The 17,555-nt window shown below is 37.5% G+C and overlaps 1 protein-coding gene across 1 annotated transcript in view; it reads right to left on the bottom strand.

The window, feature by feature from the left end:
- Positions 1-9,255: 9,255 nt before the first annotated feature.
- Positions 9,256-17,555, bottom strand: part of LOC135690906 (AP-1 complex subunit gamma-1) — a 29,184-nt gene continuing 20,884 nt past the window's right edge. Inside the window, exons 19-25 of the mRNA XM_089113609.1 lie at positions 17,165-17,274; positions 15,007-15,035; positions 14,305-14,473; positions 13,294-13,491; positions 11,940-12,103; positions 11,065-11,163; positions 9,256-9,649 (exon numbers count right to left, since the gene is read on the bottom strand). Coding sequence (XP_088969735.1) covers positions 9,548-9,649; positions 11,065-11,163; positions 11,940-12,103; positions 13,294-13,491; positions 14,305-14,473; positions 15,007-15,035; positions 17,165-17,274 — 871 coding nt within the window. The 3' untranslated portion in view covers positions 9,256-9,547. The remainder of the gene's footprint in view (positions 9,650-11,064; positions 11,164-11,939; positions 12,104-13,293; positions 13,492-14,304; positions 14,474-15,006; positions 15,036-17,164; positions 17,275-17,555) is intronic.

Here is a 17,555-nt window from a genome sequence, read left to right as displayed (position 1 = left end):
CAAAAAACAAACTGAGTCTTCTACAGGGCGGCAATCAAAGCCCAGTGAAAAAAAGTGGGGAGGTAACACAACTTTGCAGTGATAATCTGGTTTACGTTGCAAATCACCTACTTCATCACAAATCACAATTGCAGTTAGATTGGTTACACGGCCCCAATAGACCGGGCTACAATGGCGGTAGGTGCCACCTCAGGGCGGAGAAATTCAAATGGATATTTTCAGGTAGCTATGGGTCTGGTTACTTGGAAAAGTGGTGGTGAACGGGAAATTGTTGGGGTTTAAGGGGTAAATACGGGGGTTAAAGTTCGTCATATTAGCATATTACCTCTGCGGAGGAGCCACGGTTTTGTTTACGACTTCAGAGCATGGCAAGTGCTTGTTATCATAAAAAAATGATCTAGAGGGAGTCTTTTAGAGCCTCTTCTTTAAATTCCGACATATTGCTACAATAAGAGTGGTCACGTGACCAATTTTTACCCCTTACCATATTTGGAAGGTGAGCTTTTTTAACAGAATACCTTTGTTCTTTTTTTTGTACCACGTATTCTTTTGTTTGATACTCTTAAATGTTAAAAGATGCAAGTTAAGGCAAAGATACCTGCATTTGTCATTGTTTATCCATTGTAGGTTTCATTTTCACTTTCTTTATCATCTCCGAAGGTCACGTCTTCTTCAAGATCCAGGAACAAGTCAGTCAGTTCGTCTGGAAATGCTTGTCGTTGCCAGTCTATATTCAGATTCCCTTTCCAGCCAAAAGTAGAAAGATCTGTCAAATTTATGAACCTTTCACCTGATGACTTCCAAATCTTTGCAATGATGTTTGATCGCAATATGTGTAGCCTCAGTGATGATTGACATGGAGGCAAGAGTGAAATGTCTATGGCTTTACCTTGCCTTGAATACTTCTTGTCAAGTAATTTTTTCCTCACATCATTGACATTTTTTTGCCGGTATCCATATAAATGGCAAACATATTCTTCAAGGTTAACAAATATTTGCTCATCAAGTTCCCATACCTGCCCAAGTAGCGAAAATGTGTTAACAAATCTGTTGTTCTTCTGGACCACCTCCCAACATTCTGATTTCCCTTTGTGGAAAAAAGATGACACATAGTCATTCCCTGTGAATGCATGAAAGCCTATCAGGCACTTCTTCAAACCATCTTCCATCTCAATATCAGACAAAAATAGTCCTTTTCTATTCAAACCAACTCCAAAATTGAGATATACTTGACTTTGCTCTTTAATAATACTTAATAAAATTACCAAGATGTCGATGTCTGAGGATGGAGAGCGTACAACAACTTTTTTCGATGGATGCCCAGTTAAAGCGTTTTTTTTCCTTGTAAACTCTTTGTAGCAGAATTCATGGTATTAAAATTCTTTAGCTATGAGATCAACATCTTTAATTTCATAATAAATGTTCTGATCGATATTGGCTTCAGCAGCTTCTTTTACGTTAGTTCGGCCTGCTTCGTCGTGATCGTTATTGGTACATGATGTTTCTATTGCCTCTTTACCCGGTACTTTTGGCAAAAATTACACATCTGGGGATAAACATCTGGTCTCTGAGTAGCTGCAGTCTTTAGTCTTTGTGGACGCTGAATAGCTTCAGTGCTAGTTTCTGCGAGGAATTTCTCATGGAACAGGATCTTTGTAAATTTTTGATAACAAGGTTCTAAGTGAACTCCGTGCTTATTTGGATCTACCTCGTCAGGAATGGAGCTGCATTGTTCTTCGTGGAGATTTTTGCCACCAAGTCGTAAACGAGTAGCCTTTGCAGCATAAATTTTATCTTTATTGATGTCAGACAAATCTTTAATAATACTGTACAGACAATCTTTGCTCGGGTAATGAACAATACAGCTTAGGCCTTGCATGTTTAAAAATATAAATAAAACAGGTCCCCCTCAATACTTTAAAGGTACACAGAGTATCCAATTTTCAGAGCGAAAATAGCAACTTAAATACTGAAAATGACGCTTAGAGCAAAACAATTCCTTCTTGGTAATGATGCACACAGGTCTTTTTGTTCTGCTATGTATTTCCATGATTTCTTGAGTTCATTGCGTTACATATTTGTGTTACTATTTGTACAAATATTTTCAAAGCGATGAATTGCGAAAAAAGTTGCCCAGCATCTGAAGGAGATGTGGAGTCATCACGTAATAACCAAATGCGCATGAAATCAAACGGACCTAATAAATTATCATGTCTTCGCAACCATTATTCTACACATAGTTAAAACCAGTCATAAACTCAAAGTTATTCAGGGTATCTATAAACAAAAGCTCGGTTGTAGAATAATCTTGCTGATTTGTACATTATTGTAACATTTAAGAGTTTTAAACAAAAAAAGTTCAGGTATTCTGTTAGAAAAGGCTCATTTTCCAAATATGGTAAGGGGTAAAAATTGGTCACGTGACGACTCTTATTGTAGCAATATGTCGGAATTTAAAGAAGAGGCTCTAAAAGACTCCCTCTAGATTACTTTTTTATGATAACATGCACTTGCCATGCTCTGAAGTCGTAAACAAAACAGTGGCTCCTCCGCAGAGATAATATGCTAATATGACGAACTTTAACCCCCGTATTTACCCCTTAAACCCCAACAATTCCCCGTTCACCATCACTTTTCCAAGTAACCAGACCAATAGCTACCTGAAAATATCCATTTGAATTTCTCCGCCCTGAGGTGGCACCTACCGCCACTGTAGCCTGGTCTACAAGCAGGATTGGCCATGAAACAGCTGTTGTGTTGCAATTCAGCTTAAGATTGCCTGACTTTTCTTGCGACCAGTGTTGCCGTAGAGGGGAACTCAGGGGGGCTCAGCCCCCTTTGTTAAAATTTAGAGAGATTTTGTTGGGCTGAGCCCTTCTCCCCATTTAACAAGCCAGTATATGTTTGGTTCGGCAAATTCCCTTCTTGAAATTTGAATTAACTCTTTATTATGCTATCGATTTTCCGTCAATGAGCAATTTCCTATGAACCTTTTGTGTCCTTTATATACCCAACAGAGAACCTTCAACACAAATTCAAGTATACAATATAAGCTGTGAACATGGCTGTGGTTTTCTACAGCACAGCCCCCCCCCTCCTAACTTTTAGGACTGCACCCCTGCTTGCAACTAGGTAGCTTTAAAAGATCTGGGTCAAATTTTTGATAGAAATTTTTGGAGAAATCATTACTCTGTTCGATCATCTCAAATTTTCAAATTCCTAGTTCGACCATTTTATAAGTGATGGTTTGTAATATTGATTGGAGTAATATATTAATTGATTGGAGTGTGTTCGAGCTATCCCAAGGGTCCTTTTAACGTCCATGATTTTGATAGAATAAGCTTTTAAAGAAAATGACCTGCTGCAAATGACAATCCAGAAAAGCTTTTTTTCAATTTTCTCGTCTCTGACACCTCTGACTATAACCATAACGAAATATGATAAAAAGCTTTGAAGAAATAACGGTTAAGAGAACTAGGCCCACCCCACCTTTTTGCCAAGATCAACGAAGCCCCTTGAAAAAGAGACATAAAATATCTATTCGTTAGAAACATGAAGTTATCTATAGTCATATATCTTATTTACCCTTCTTGAAGAACCTCGTAAGAGTCGGTTTCGTTAGGTTTCAGCGTTGGATGTACATAAGAGTCTGTACGGTCGTGAAAGCACCTTAGATAACAGTAGGATTATAGTAGGAAGAACCAATTAAACACCGAATTTTCTGGTGATTAGGTATCTAGGAGGCCAGCAAAGCAAAAGTTATCCTGGGTACCAGAGCCTTACCCTAGGTACCAAAATTAAGAGAGACACATCCCGACATGCTTTAATTTCTCCACCTCTCCCCCTCCCAAAAGTGCTTCAATTTACGGCCCTGTAGATGCATGAATATACAGGGGCGTAGTTTGCTGTAGCTCCGCAGAGAGGGAAGAAAAACAATCTACTCACGCTGGCACTTCGTAATTCTTCCAAAACTTTGAGGCTGGGATGTTGTTATTTGTTCTTAAATCATTGAAGTGTTATTCAAGGAGTAAAATACGAGACAAAATCTGAAGAAATACATTGGATACCGTAGATTCTCTTTTAAGTCCCCTCTCTCGATTTAGCCCCCCTCCCTTTTAAGCCCCCTTTAAAGTGCTGAAAACAATAAGCCCCTTTAAAGAGCTTTAAAGAGAATTTACGATCTGCATAATCAGGTATCACTTTCAAATAACAATAGCAAAATATCCTATCGTCAAAAATATATCCTGATTAATAGATGTAAAACAATGTTTGTACATCCGCACACTTAGAGTGCTCATAGGCGCCGACTACGTAGGGGCTCAGGGGCTCGAGCCCCCCTGGGCATTGCTATGGGGGGGCTCAGCCCCCCTGAGAATTTCGTTTGTAATCCGCCACTGGGCTGAAGTTTCAGCGCAGAACAGCTAAAAAAGGTATAATCCGTGGTGGATTATCTCAAAGAGGAAAAAGCATTCTGCAGTATCATCCCAGAAATAAAGAAACTGCTCAGAATAGTATTGACTTCACCAGTGTCCAGGTGTACTGCTGAGAGTTCATCCTCTGGCCTCAGGAGGTTAAAAACATACTTGAGATCGCGAATGTCCCAAGAAGGACTAAACGCAGTTGCTTTTATGAACGTCCATAAAGATATCGTAATTCCAGTTGATGAGTTGCTAGACGATTTTATCTCGAGATCATCCGTCCGAAAAAACACGTTTATTCTATCGAAGAAACACTAATCAAAGAATTGAACTGGTGATACTGTAAACCATCAGGTTCATCAAAATGATTTTCGAAAATACAACTTTAAAAGAAAATTCACGCTCGTAAGTCCAAGTGATACATTCTCGAGAAAAGATGCGCTTCCCTTCTCTAGAAAGTTCTACGAAGGGGCACATTCTTTTTTAGTAAGAACGATTTATAAGAGCACGAGCCTTAAAACTATCGAAAATAAAATACAATTTAAGAACATACTGAGGTTGAGGTACTGTAAAATGTAAATTTGAACAAAGTCTTAAAACTTATCGGCAAATGAAGGATGGCTCATTCTTGGCAAACGGGGCCCGAAGCACAAAATTTAAAGATTGCCATGCGTACACTCTCATGATTAAAGAACAAATTAAGAATAATCCAGCCTCAAATTTTTGGGAAAATTAAGAACAATCAAATTCTACTGGTTCTTATAAAAAAGTGTACCTTGCTTCGAATAATTGCCAAATGGGTAACATGTCAAGAAAAAATTAGGGTATAAAAATGACTATAAAATGATTCAGAAAAACTTCAAAACGAGAGTTTTTTTGAGTCAAGAATTTATAAGGAGGGTCTCTTATGTGATGTTGCGATGTACACCCGTGCTGTGTACTCTTCCCTGCTAGATTTAGTAACACTGCTTATCACCATGTAGGTATTAACAAGTTTAAAAGAGCCAAATATTTCTCCGCATTTGGTCACGAATTAAATGCTATTTAAGAATTTATCAAAAATAAAAAGAAGTAGATTTGAGTGTTTGGCCAAAACAAAAATCCTTGTCATAAAGGACAGTTAAATCACACTGTGTAGTATGGTTAGATTTTATCAGTGGTGTAGTGCTATCAAAGAACAAGGGGGGTTCTTACAAAAGATGTTGCTAAAAACCGAGAGGCAATTCACGCTTGCAAATAGCGTACGAGATTTTTCCCTAAAACAAAAGGATTTCCAGGGATTTTCATATAAAACAATATGATTTTCACAAAAGGTGTACGAGATTTTCTTGGAGTTATTTACCCCTCGCTAAAAACAACAGCCAAAATAGAAATTTGCTAATTTTTGACATTAGGGCTCTAGCACTACACCCCTAGATTCATGCATAATTAGGTTCAAACTTTTTCTTGGTAGTTTTCTTTCGTACACGCGTTTTTTAATGTTATCAAAATAAATCCGAGCCTTCTTGATAATTTGCTCACGGTGGCATGATTGATGAATAAACAGGGAGCGAAAGCCGGGCAAGACTCTGGAACCCACAACAGAAGTTTTAGGTGTTTATCTTGTCATCTTCGGTTATGGGTATGCTGAAACATTTGGGTAGTTTTTCCTCAAGAAATTGTAAACCAAAACCATGGTTTTGTTGACTAACCAACGTTCTGTAAGTAGTGGCGTCACTATGAAGGGCTTGAGGGGTATTTCGTCGGCAAATTTACAAACGTTTGCAAATAAAGGGTCGTTCGACCACTTTGTCGGCAAATTGAACGTGGACACCCCCCTTTTAGGACAACAGCTAGCGACGGTTCTGTCTGTAAGAAATGATAAATTTCCGTGAATGCAGTTTCTGTTTCATTTTTATAGTCCCAAAGACACAACATGTTCGCTCCGGGGCAGGTGCTCTGTCTTGATCTTAAAACATTGTTTCTTAAAATCCTCCATTTCATTTTCAATTCATTTCATTTGATCATTTCATTTCATTCATTACTTATACAGGATATCCATTCAGTTATGATATACAAAAATACAATAACAATTTGCTAAGGTTGCTCTCAAAGATTTAAAAAATATTGTCTGATCTTCAATGGATTTTTATTAGCTTAAAAGATGAGATCTTAGCTTTTTAACCGAACGATGTGAATCGATATCTCTAATGGATTGCGGGAAATTATTACAAAAAACATTGAGATCATGCATTTTCCTGTTGTTGTATTTTGATATGGCAGACCTTGATGAACTTTTTAGTGGCTCTTCAGGACAGAGTTTTCTCTTGAAAATTTTCATAATTTTTGTGGCATCTATTTTCTTACGAAAAAAGATTGAAATACACTCATTTTTTTATATGAAACAAAGTCGATGTTGAGTACTCCAGTTTCTTAATGTTCTGGAAATTTCAATACTCATTGTTTCTTAAGAGTTTCTTAATTATGATGTCATGAATGATGTTATGAAATGTTCGTGACCTTTTTTATCACGGCATGAGATTCGCTTCCGTTCTGATGCTGTATTTAGATGTGGGAAGTATATTTTTATCCCTTGTGTCTTAAGTTCTAGGCCAACAGGGCAATCTTGTTCTTGGATTTTACCTGGAAAATTTCGTTGTTCTCAGTTTTATCACGATTTAATAGTTTCTTAATTTTTTTGCTTCGAGTACTGAAGTTTCTTAATTTTTTCTGACTGTCCAGTACTCGTTTCTTATAGCCAGTTTCTTATAAAAAATGAGTGTATGTAAAGACTTTACATGAAACAATAGTATACACAAAATGATCTTAGAGGTTTCGTCAGTTATCAAAAATATAGAATATTTGCAATGTTTACAGGATACTAAAGTAAATTCTAATGTTTTTGGTCATGTTCAAACATATGCACTAAATGGTAGAAGTATTGGGAACTGATACCTAAACGAGGTTCTGATATGTTCATCAGCGGTTAGTTTCCATGGTTGTCGAAAAGCAGTTGAAATATTATAAGAAAAAGAATGTAAGAAATGAACTGGAATGGAAACAAACACAATAAACCTTACCAAAATCGTAAATTATTTACCGAGCTTTAAAAACATTCATTGTTTCGACCTCAATTGACATCTTATGCCTCCTTCATTTGCCCAAGGGCGAACTGGCCAGAAATAGAATACTACTTTCAATGGCCTAGTTTTTTAAAAACTTTCTACAAAAACTAAACGAAAAAAGATAGGAATTTCAAACGCTACATATTTCTGCTTAAAGCACTCAGCATAAACGCATAAACGTAGGGGATGTTGGGTGTGACAACCTTATTTGTTTGTTTGTCAGCTCTAGCTGGTAAGATGGCTCAAGGTAGGCACAGGACCATCTTCATCATAAGATTTTCATACCTTTCTAGTTTTCTTCAATCCCAGACAAAATTTTTGTATCAAAGGCAATATTTGAAATTGTATAATTTACGTTTCCCCTGCCAATTCGAATCCCCTATTCCCGCAACGAAATATTGGATTAGTAGTTCAATCATTTGCTGTACACACCAAAGTGTATAAACAATTCTATGTATATGAATCACATACGTAATTTTAAGTTAATTTTGCTTTCTAACTCGTACTATAGGTATCTTGTTATCGCGGCAAAAGAAACAAAAAATGTTTTCCCGTGCTTTCTAGATGTGCTTTTTGACACAAACAGACTTACTCTGAGGCACATTGTCAATGCACTGTGGGCCAGAAGGAACAGAACTGAGTGTCGGTTCAAGTCGACGAGGCCCATGTACCATGAAAACAAGACAAGACAAATGCTTGATACGCAGGCGCAACAGATACTCTGATAGATACTCTGGTTGTATAACTGTGGCGAAGGTTTGTCGGGTTCGAGAATTCCCCATCGCAGACAACACCTCGACACCAGATGTCCTACCGTTTCTGTGTAGCATAACCTGCATTATTACTAAATTTTCGACAACAAAATCTTGGAAAATCAACCAGAATTTCCTTTACTTTCAACATCCCCACTAACACATAAAATAAATTATTATATCATGTCGTAGAAAATCGCTTCGGCTTTCCACACTAACTGATAATTATTCCTGGATGCATAATAGCAGCGAAGCATCTTCAAATCTTTCAAATCTACTCGAGAGTAAAATACTCTAAACATTGTTCTTCTATGACGTCACACTTAAGAACAATATACTCTAGGTGATTGAATGGCATACTTAAAATTGTGCTTGCAAGGCAAACCCTCAGTATTTTAAGTATGGCCATGGTAACAGCGACTTGAACAATGAGGTTTGTCATTACTCTAACGTTAACTGGGTTTCATGAGATGATGTGGCTTAGGACTACCTAACTCACAGCCCATAATTCGATCTTTGAAATTAATCTGAAGTTAAGATCAAACCTGTAAAAATAGCCAATTTGATAAAATGTTTGAAGATAATTGATGTCTATGTATACAACTTTTAAATTGTAGATACATCAAGGAAATACTTAGTTATTTCTGAATTGCTCTATGTCCACCAGGATTTATCAAAACTAAACTTATCGATGAAAAGACATATTGCCAATACAAGACATCGATTATAGAAAAGTCTGAGCAAAAATTCAAAAACAATTCGCCTCAACAGCCAGTTATGAATTGATCTAGAAATACCTTTTCTAATGTGCTCCCACTAGATACAGCACGCCTTCTCGCTTACAGGTATAAGGATCGGATGATGGAGAAAGCTTAGAAGGACCTACGTTATGGAACATTAAACCAATTTTGTGCTGGAAACTGTCTCGCAGAAGCACACAAGGTTAAATTGAAAGGAAGGGGCGAAGGAGGAGAATCAAAGGAAAAAAGGAAAATTGATAGACAAGAAAACTATAGCTACAATGAAAATCCTACACAATCCATCAAATTTATACTGATATCCTAAGTTACGACAACGACGAGTAATTTTACAAAACAACAGACAATTATCAAGCATTAGCCTTTGGATTTTGAAACGATTTGATAGACAGGAGATTAAATAGAAAATCAATGCTATGAATTTCAGAATTGCCCCCTCCATGAAAACTAGGTTCATTGCATAGGTGCGCATTTCGTAAGGAGCTTGCTGAGCAACATTATACATGACGACTACCTTATTGCATCAGATCTGGCGGGAAATTGTCCAACTGTCCCTGTTCCTCTACCAGTTGCCCATTCATGGAGTAGTTAATCTTCAAACGCATTCGTATGTTTTGCTGGAAGGGAAAATTACTAACAATGAGACCTAGTTTCAGCCATAAAATTTGACGTAGAATTGAGTAAGCTGGCAAAAGAAGCTTGATCATGATGAAAAAGCGAATGTTTGGCTGGAATGTTCAACGGTAAAACACCTAGAAGCTACGAGCAGGCCAAGACTGAAGACAAAACTACAAACAAAGCGAACACAAACACCTGCTCTTTATAGTCTGAAACGCTTTCTGTCAGTCGTTTTCTTTTCGAAGTTAGAATGGCTGAATGCAATTCAACGCTCAAAGGGCTGCGCGAAGTAAACTTGCAATGGCTGTTCGCATTATTAGGCCAACCGGCGCCTTTAAGTGCAATTCTTTCTATTTAGGGTCTCTAACCACAGCAAAAGTCGGCAGGGCTTCCTTAAAAATGGAAGAAAGCTATGCTTGTTTTTCGCTCTATTAAAAGAACTTATTTGAAAGGTATTTTGGCATCTTCGTCTATGTTTCACGAATAGTAACGAAAAGAGAGTTTTTAAGCACCACAAAACCATTTGCTAAAACTACGCATTTGAAAGAGCTCCTAGGTTTTTAGATCCGTCTAAAAGATTTTTTTAGATCTCTTTAGATACCTTGCTTTTCTTTGTCTGCTAACGGTGGAACAAACACACAATCTCAAAAACAAAACTGCCCATTAACTTGCTTAATTTTCACAAAAGCTTACGGAAAATTAACAAGTGGATTTATACTGAACAAGATCTTACCATACAAAGAGATTGCTAACGTAACAGAAAAATGGCCAGAAAACCCAATTTCATTGTTTGCTAGTTTTCACTTAAGTTAACCACAATCTGTTCAACATCAAGAAAAACTAGTTGTGACAGGGGAAAAACTAATTCCCTTGAAAATTTTCATGGGAAATGGGATTGATTTTCTGCGCAAGTGTAAAACATATTAAATCCATACATTGATAAATTGTAACATGTACGCAACAGAAATGGAGAGAAGCTTCGGCATAGAAAACCAATACATGTGTAATATTTGCACATACCTACCTGTCAGAAAAATATCACAGTGTTGAAATCAGCTCGTACCTTCCACTTGAACTAGTAATTTCGCCAACTAGCTTTTTAAACATTTTTTGGCTGTACCGAGTTTCGGTACAACCTATAGAAAAATTCATTCCTTAGCATAAAGTTACAGTCTTCCACACAATACCAGATAGAAGCAAAAGCCATTCAAATTCAAATTAATTTGGCGAAATCTTCTTGGTTCCCGGAACTAAAGTTACAAAACATTAGTGAGTAAGCGATGTTTATTTCCCGGAACTAAAGTTACAAAACATTAGTGAGTAAGCGATGTTTATTTCCCGGAACTAAAGTTACAAAACATTAGTGAGTAAGCGATGTTTATTTCCCGGAACTAAAGTTACGACAATTGAATACCTTCTGTGGGTTAGCGATGTTGATGATTTGCTGGATACTTCCAGTGTTGTTCGGAAGGAGCAAGTTTCCGGATGGCGGTTTCAGTTGCAGCTGGAAGCTCTACAATCAGAAAGAAATACAACATCAATGGCCCGTCTGCAGTGCAGAAAGAAAAAGAATAGGCCCATTTGGTTTCCGTTATACTCTTACTTGAGTACTAAAAATTTGTTTTGGCTGTGTTCACACCAGTGCAAAAACTGAATAGAACTAAGAAACATCCCATGAACATTTGCCAGTAATAGAATGCGGGACTGCAGTTTGGAGCATGCGCTGTCCCTGCAGTCTGTTAATGCTGTTCTTTTCCTTCAACTGATGGGGGCATACTAACAACATTTGACATAGCTCACTAGATAGGAGCTGATTTCTTGCTTTATAAATGAAATGATAAAATACAAGAATCTAATCAACGAACTAATACGAACATCGATTGTTGAGACCGTCAAGGACTTAGTTTCATTCACTACTAGTAGAACGGTTTTGAGGTTAATTTTGGGCTATAATGGATATTTATGCACACGTCACTCCGATTTATGCTTTGCAATAATCTGATACAGCAACAAGAGCATTTGGAGTGTATGAAAGACCAACATCAGTTTGTTTTATCATCTTAAGGAGAGGACTGGGTAGGATGCATCGAAATTGAAACGGAATAAATGATAATGAGGGCTAGGAATAACCAACGAAAACAGTAAGATATACAAGTGCCTTATGATCGCATTGCGCGTGAAACTCAAGGTTCAAGCATTCAGTCGTCTTCCTCTACACGTGCACAGCTTTGCCTATACAGCATTAAATACTTTATTTGTGACCAGAAATCTCCAATTAAAAGAACAAACCTTTGGCACAGCTGCTTGAAACACGAAATCAGTCATCGGAGATGGCTGCGAATTCGTTGCGGTCATCGTTACTGAGACAATGTTGTTAGGATTGCCGACAACCTTTTCGAAGTCGAATCTTATAAGAAGGCCGTTCTTCGCGAACGCTGTTATGCCCGGGATGCCTACAATAGGGGATTACGAGTTGTAGCAAAATTGGTTTTCGCTCCAAGGATTGCATGGTATATTTCAAATCTTTCTGATTAAACAGTATGCAGAAAGTTATGCCAATTGGCTTACGTAATAATGCTATTAAAAATTATAACAGCATTTACCCAGTTGTTACTGCTTTTCTTATAATCTTTTTTGGCATCGTAGATTATATTATTGCTGACATAATATAAACCTAAGATTTACATAATATTAAGCTGACATCATGATGCTCTTTCTATATGGATGCAAGAATTTATGGGAAAAACATCTGTTACAAATGCGGGTTGTTTCAATAAAGAAGTTCGCTGTATATTGAGTTTATTATCGACTATGGAGCAAAAGGATGATTTGATGAGTGATTGGCATTGCAGTAAGTGAAAGGGTTAGTGATGGAGAACGTGATTCGTGTTAGTAAGTGATTTGTGTTAGCGAGTGATTCGTGTTGGTGAGTGATTTGCACTGCAATAGTGAGTGATTTGTGTTAGCGAGTGATCTGTGTTGGTAAGTGATTTGTGTTGGTGAGTGATTTGTGTTGGTGAGTGATTTGTGTTGGTGAGTGATTTGTGTTGGTGAATGATTTGTGTTGGTATGTGATAAACATCGGTAAGTGGTTCATGTTACTGAGAAATTTGTCATACTGAGTGATTCGTGTTAAGAGAATGATTCCTGTAAGTGATTCGCGGTAAGAAAGTGATTCCCGTTAGTGAGTGTATAAGGTTTTTAACAAATTTTACATTTCTAATATTGTATTTGAATTCGATTTTTGAAATTTTCTATTGTAATTAAAGTTTTTAAGGAGATGGACTCTTGTAAACCAGCTCCGGCTGGAGGGCAACCCTCCTTAAATGAATTAAAATTAAATGCAATGAGTGATTTTTGTTAGTGAGTGTTTCCAGACAGTGGGTAATTCGCGTTGGTCAGTCATTGGCGTTGGTCAGTTGTCCGCGTTACTGAGTGATTCAGTAAATCATTCCTAAGACAACGTTGCTAAAAATTGAGAGATCAAGTGGCTGATTGGAATTGGATAGGTGAGTGTGCGAGTGTGTGAGTGAGTTGGCGAGTAAGTTAGTGCGTGAGTTAGTTAGTTAGTGAGTAATGGAATAAGGGAATGAGGGAAAGAATGAGTGAATAAGTTGCTAATTATAAGCAGGGCTGCAATTACCTGGCGGCGAAACAGTGGCAATATTCGGCATCCCTGTTGTTGTCATTCCCATACCCATTGTTGAAACTGGTGCTGCTGGCTGTACATCGCTAATGGTGTTCAGAACTGGTTGTGATGATACTGGCCCGCCAAGCAAATCTGTCAGGTCGTTGCCCAATCCTCCGTCCATAAGTCCAATTGTTGGTGCTGGCGTGACATCTACATTAAAGCAGCGGTAAATAGTAAAATTCGGCATTATACCTCATTTATAATGTACCCCTGGGTCTGAAATTTATTCACGATCTGCATTGAGATCGACAATTCAATAACCTGTTAGTCCTCGAATAAGCCCCCAGAGGCCATATTTTGCAAAAATTTGGCTTATTCGAGGGGGAGGGGTTATTCGAAGGTGGGGTTATATTCATCAGCAGCCATAAACATCATAAGGGTAAGTGGGTATATGGAGTTTAAAGACACACAATAGATACTAAAGATGTCTTGTGCCAGGGGCCTGGGCAAGCTAAAAATAACAACCCACAGGCGTCGGTTGCGAGATTTTGATTGTGATTAATGTTCGTCTTTTGTGTTGTTGTTCTCTTTGTCAAAAGACAGAACAATTAATTATGGGACAATAGAAAGCCACTGGAATTTATGGTTTGATGACAACAAAATGGAGTACTTTTGATTGCCATCTCGTCATTCCAAGGATGTTCCAACAATGGAACTTTTTTTTAACAGCTTGGCTTTATAATCGCCGTGTGTCTTTAAAATAAGCTTCAAACATGTGAAGACTGAAACACATACAAACCAGGTATCGAAGGCTAGAAATGTTTCCTGAGCTTAGGCGGTTGGAAAAAATTAGGAAATACCCTAAATACTATTTAAACAAAAACCTACAGTAGTAAAAATAGTCATACTGTTTCTCTAGAATAAGAAGATTCTCTGAAAAGCACCACCCTTCATCGCCCCTGTTATTGTCAGTTTTAACCAGGTAACGTAGCAAAGCCTAGTGAAGAATCATCAGTTACTTACCGGGTAGATTGTTTTGTAGAACTGAAGGTCCACCCATATCTAAGTCTCCTAACAAGTCCAGGACACCATCTCCGGTTGATGTTTGGACTGGGGCAGGCTGGGGAGCCTGGCTTGACACTGGCAAGGGGACGTCACCGCTTGATCCAAGAAGATCCAGTAGGGAGTCAGACTAAAGGGAAATTGTGACGATGTGAACGTGCAGCCAATAGAGATCGACTACTACACACGTGAAACTATCATGCAATGAACCAACGCATTTCTTTCAAAGTTCTGTTAAAAGTTTCTAGTAAAAGAAGCAGGCAGTCTTTTGAGATCCAATGTTCAATTATCCTAAATATAGTTGCATAATTATTCTAACATACTTATCACCTTTAAAATATAGTCAATAAAAAATATACGGTATTTGAATTTAATACGACGTTGATTTATAGAATGTTTTCTAAAAAATTTGAGGTCACATATTTGAAGAGACAGCCTCAAGCGATAATTAGAAACTACCAAAAACATTTAATGGTTTATAGAGATTGGTTCACAGGCATTAGTTGATAAACGCCATGTTCTGTCAAAATTATCAACAAAGTATATTTCTGATTTAATCCAATGCACGGATTAAATGATTAAATTAATGGGAGACGATTAAATCAATTGAATTGTCTTTGCAAACACCTCCGGGATTAACGAATAAGAAAACATTAAACGTACCTCTTGTTTCGTTTCTGGTTGCTCAACACCTGAAGAAAAGGGACATTGCATTAGATGATAAAGCTGAAAAGCAGGTATAGATTGAAAGATGCCAAGCTCATGCTAGTGACGTAGAAGTCTGATTAGCCAGAAGGACAAACAAGCATGAGACATGAAAAGGGGCTGGCAAGCAAGGGACATGAGAAGGGCCACAAGTGACAGGAGCAGGGCAAGAAAGCTAATGACATGAGGAGGGGGGGGGGCGAGAGAAACACAAACAAACAAGCCACACGAGAAGGGCGAATAAGCAAATGACAAGAGAAGGACCAACAATCAAGTTATCCTAGTTTTACTTTATTCCAAATACAAAGAATCGAAAGATTAATCGATCTTTTACAGATGCAAATCATTTGAGCAAGTGGCATCGAATTTTATATTTTTTCTCATTTTCTTTTGGGCAAATATTACTTCTTCCACCCCCTCCCCCCCAAAAAAAACATCGATGATAGTTTAAGCAAATAACTTACAAGTCACAAGAAAAAATGTGCTTCCGAATCACCTATGTCGTTTGAAAGAAAACCAAAATAGTTCCCAAGGGGGGGAGAGGGATGGCTGAATTTGGCCGTGAAAAACCGACGTTAGTGTTTTGAGTCTTTTGACAGAGTTGTCAGTTAGAAAACATAAACTCCAGATGCTGTATGCACACCACGCCTTCATCGTCCGAAAAACGATATGAGATTTTTGACAAAGAATAGCAGAAGAAAGCAGACTCGACATTGAATGATAAAGTCCAAATACACTTCAAACGATCAATCATTATGACAAAATGTTTGCTTAGCGTGGTTTAAGAATAAAAGAATGAACAAAGAAAGTCGTGATAAAAGAGCCACGATTCATCTTTTATCCATCGTGATGGAATCGAAACCTCAAAAAGGAACTAAATCGAAGATCTTTATTGTGACTTCCAAAATAATTTTCAACACTTAACCGCAAAAGAACTGTACATCAAAAACCATGATTCAGACATTTCATATTGTTCAAGATGCAATGAAACCTAATCTTGGAGATTAAAATCAAAGAAACACTTTTTTGGGATAATTTAGTTACAATAACGACACCAGCTGAAATCGCTAGGCAAGAAACAAGATTGACAATGCATCGAAATACTCTTGCCAGCTACTGTCAACAAGAGTTTATTTTGCTACCAATTTTCAGATTCATTCAGAAATACAAAAAGACCTGAAAACATATTTCAATTATTCGCTTAATCTTAATAATAACTGAAAAAGGGGTAACAACAATTTGAGTTTAGACCAAGCAGTATCATCCAATATCAACCCGATTTACCAGTCACCTGTAAGCTATAAACCCCAGCCTAGAAGGAAAATTGGCCTTGGAATTTACATGGAAACAAATATTAAAGCAGGGCAATCCCATGGTCCATTGATACACGGATCAAAAAAATCATTCTTACAAAGATTTGGTGTCTGTTTGCATTGTTCCTTTAAATACACAATGCACGAGAGTTCTAAAGAAACTACAGAAATAGGAATTACAAGATAAAACAATCTAGAAAGTAAACCAAGTAATTAATTGCCAATCGACAATCAAACGCAAGTCAGATTAGACTGAGCAAAACGGAATTGTTAGCGAATACCAGAAGTAGCCGAATTTAATGAACTTTTTAAGATCGGTGCCATCAATTTAAACCAAAAAAATGTTCCTTCAAACTTCAAAGAATGAAAATTCAAAGAAAATCATCAACTCCCATTAGTATTTTTTGTGTGAAAGTTCCCTATCTGAAAAGGTGCCAATTTGGCATACATATTTTCTTTCATATGAGTTACAAGAAATCAAACTCTCGTTTTTCCCAAACAGAAAGCAGTTATTTCACAGCTTTATCAGCTTCCATCTTTAATACGCCGATACGTTAGATATCAGAGCAAGGCCATTTGACCTGAAGAAAGGCCGGTAAAACTCGAAGGGGCAATATGACGTTTTTGCTTTGGGCCAGAAATGTTCCCTCAATTAATTTTTGCTGTGACCGTCCCAGTGCCACCGGCTCTGCTGGCATTAATTGGCGTAGTTTACCCCCGGCTCTGCTGGCATTCCTTGACATAGTTCGAAAGTCAGTTTCATTAACTATCTGTCAAATTAACCAACAAATGAACCAACTCACTTTTTACTGGCTCAGGCACAGTGACAACTTCTCCGTTTGTTATGTTGTTAAACACTTCTGGGCTGTCCGGATTGGCTTTCATGGCGGGCATTCTCTCAAGTAAACCGGCCCTAAAATGTGTAAAATTTCCTTTGATCAATATTTTGTAACAACAGGCCGTCTTGTCTTGCCTCGTATAAAGACAGTTTATGGTGAAATTCATACCTCAATTGAGCGGGTTTAAAGGTAAAAGACTAAACTTGTGATCAAATAAATCTGCGCTTTCCGAACCAAGCCTTTTTCTAAACAAAATTCACTGCGAACTTAGGAAACAGCGTTCAAAGAAAAATCACCTTTAATGCTGTTTGATGTTATTCATAATCTAAATACTGTTTTTGATTCACTATTAATA

The sequence above is a fragment of the Rhopilema esculentum genome, chromosome 4 (assembly GCF_057945365.1).
Source record: "Rhopilema esculentum isolate cy_ngs chromosome 4, ASM5794536v1, whole genome shotgun sequence".
In the NCBI taxonomy this organism is placed as follows: domain Eukaryota; kingdom Metazoa; phylum Cnidaria; class Scyphozoa; order Rhizostomeae; family Rhizostomatidae; genus Rhopilema; species Rhopilema esculentum.
The sequence above is the reverse complement of the archived record's forward strand: the minus strand, read 5'-3'. Positions and strand labels throughout refer to the sequence as shown.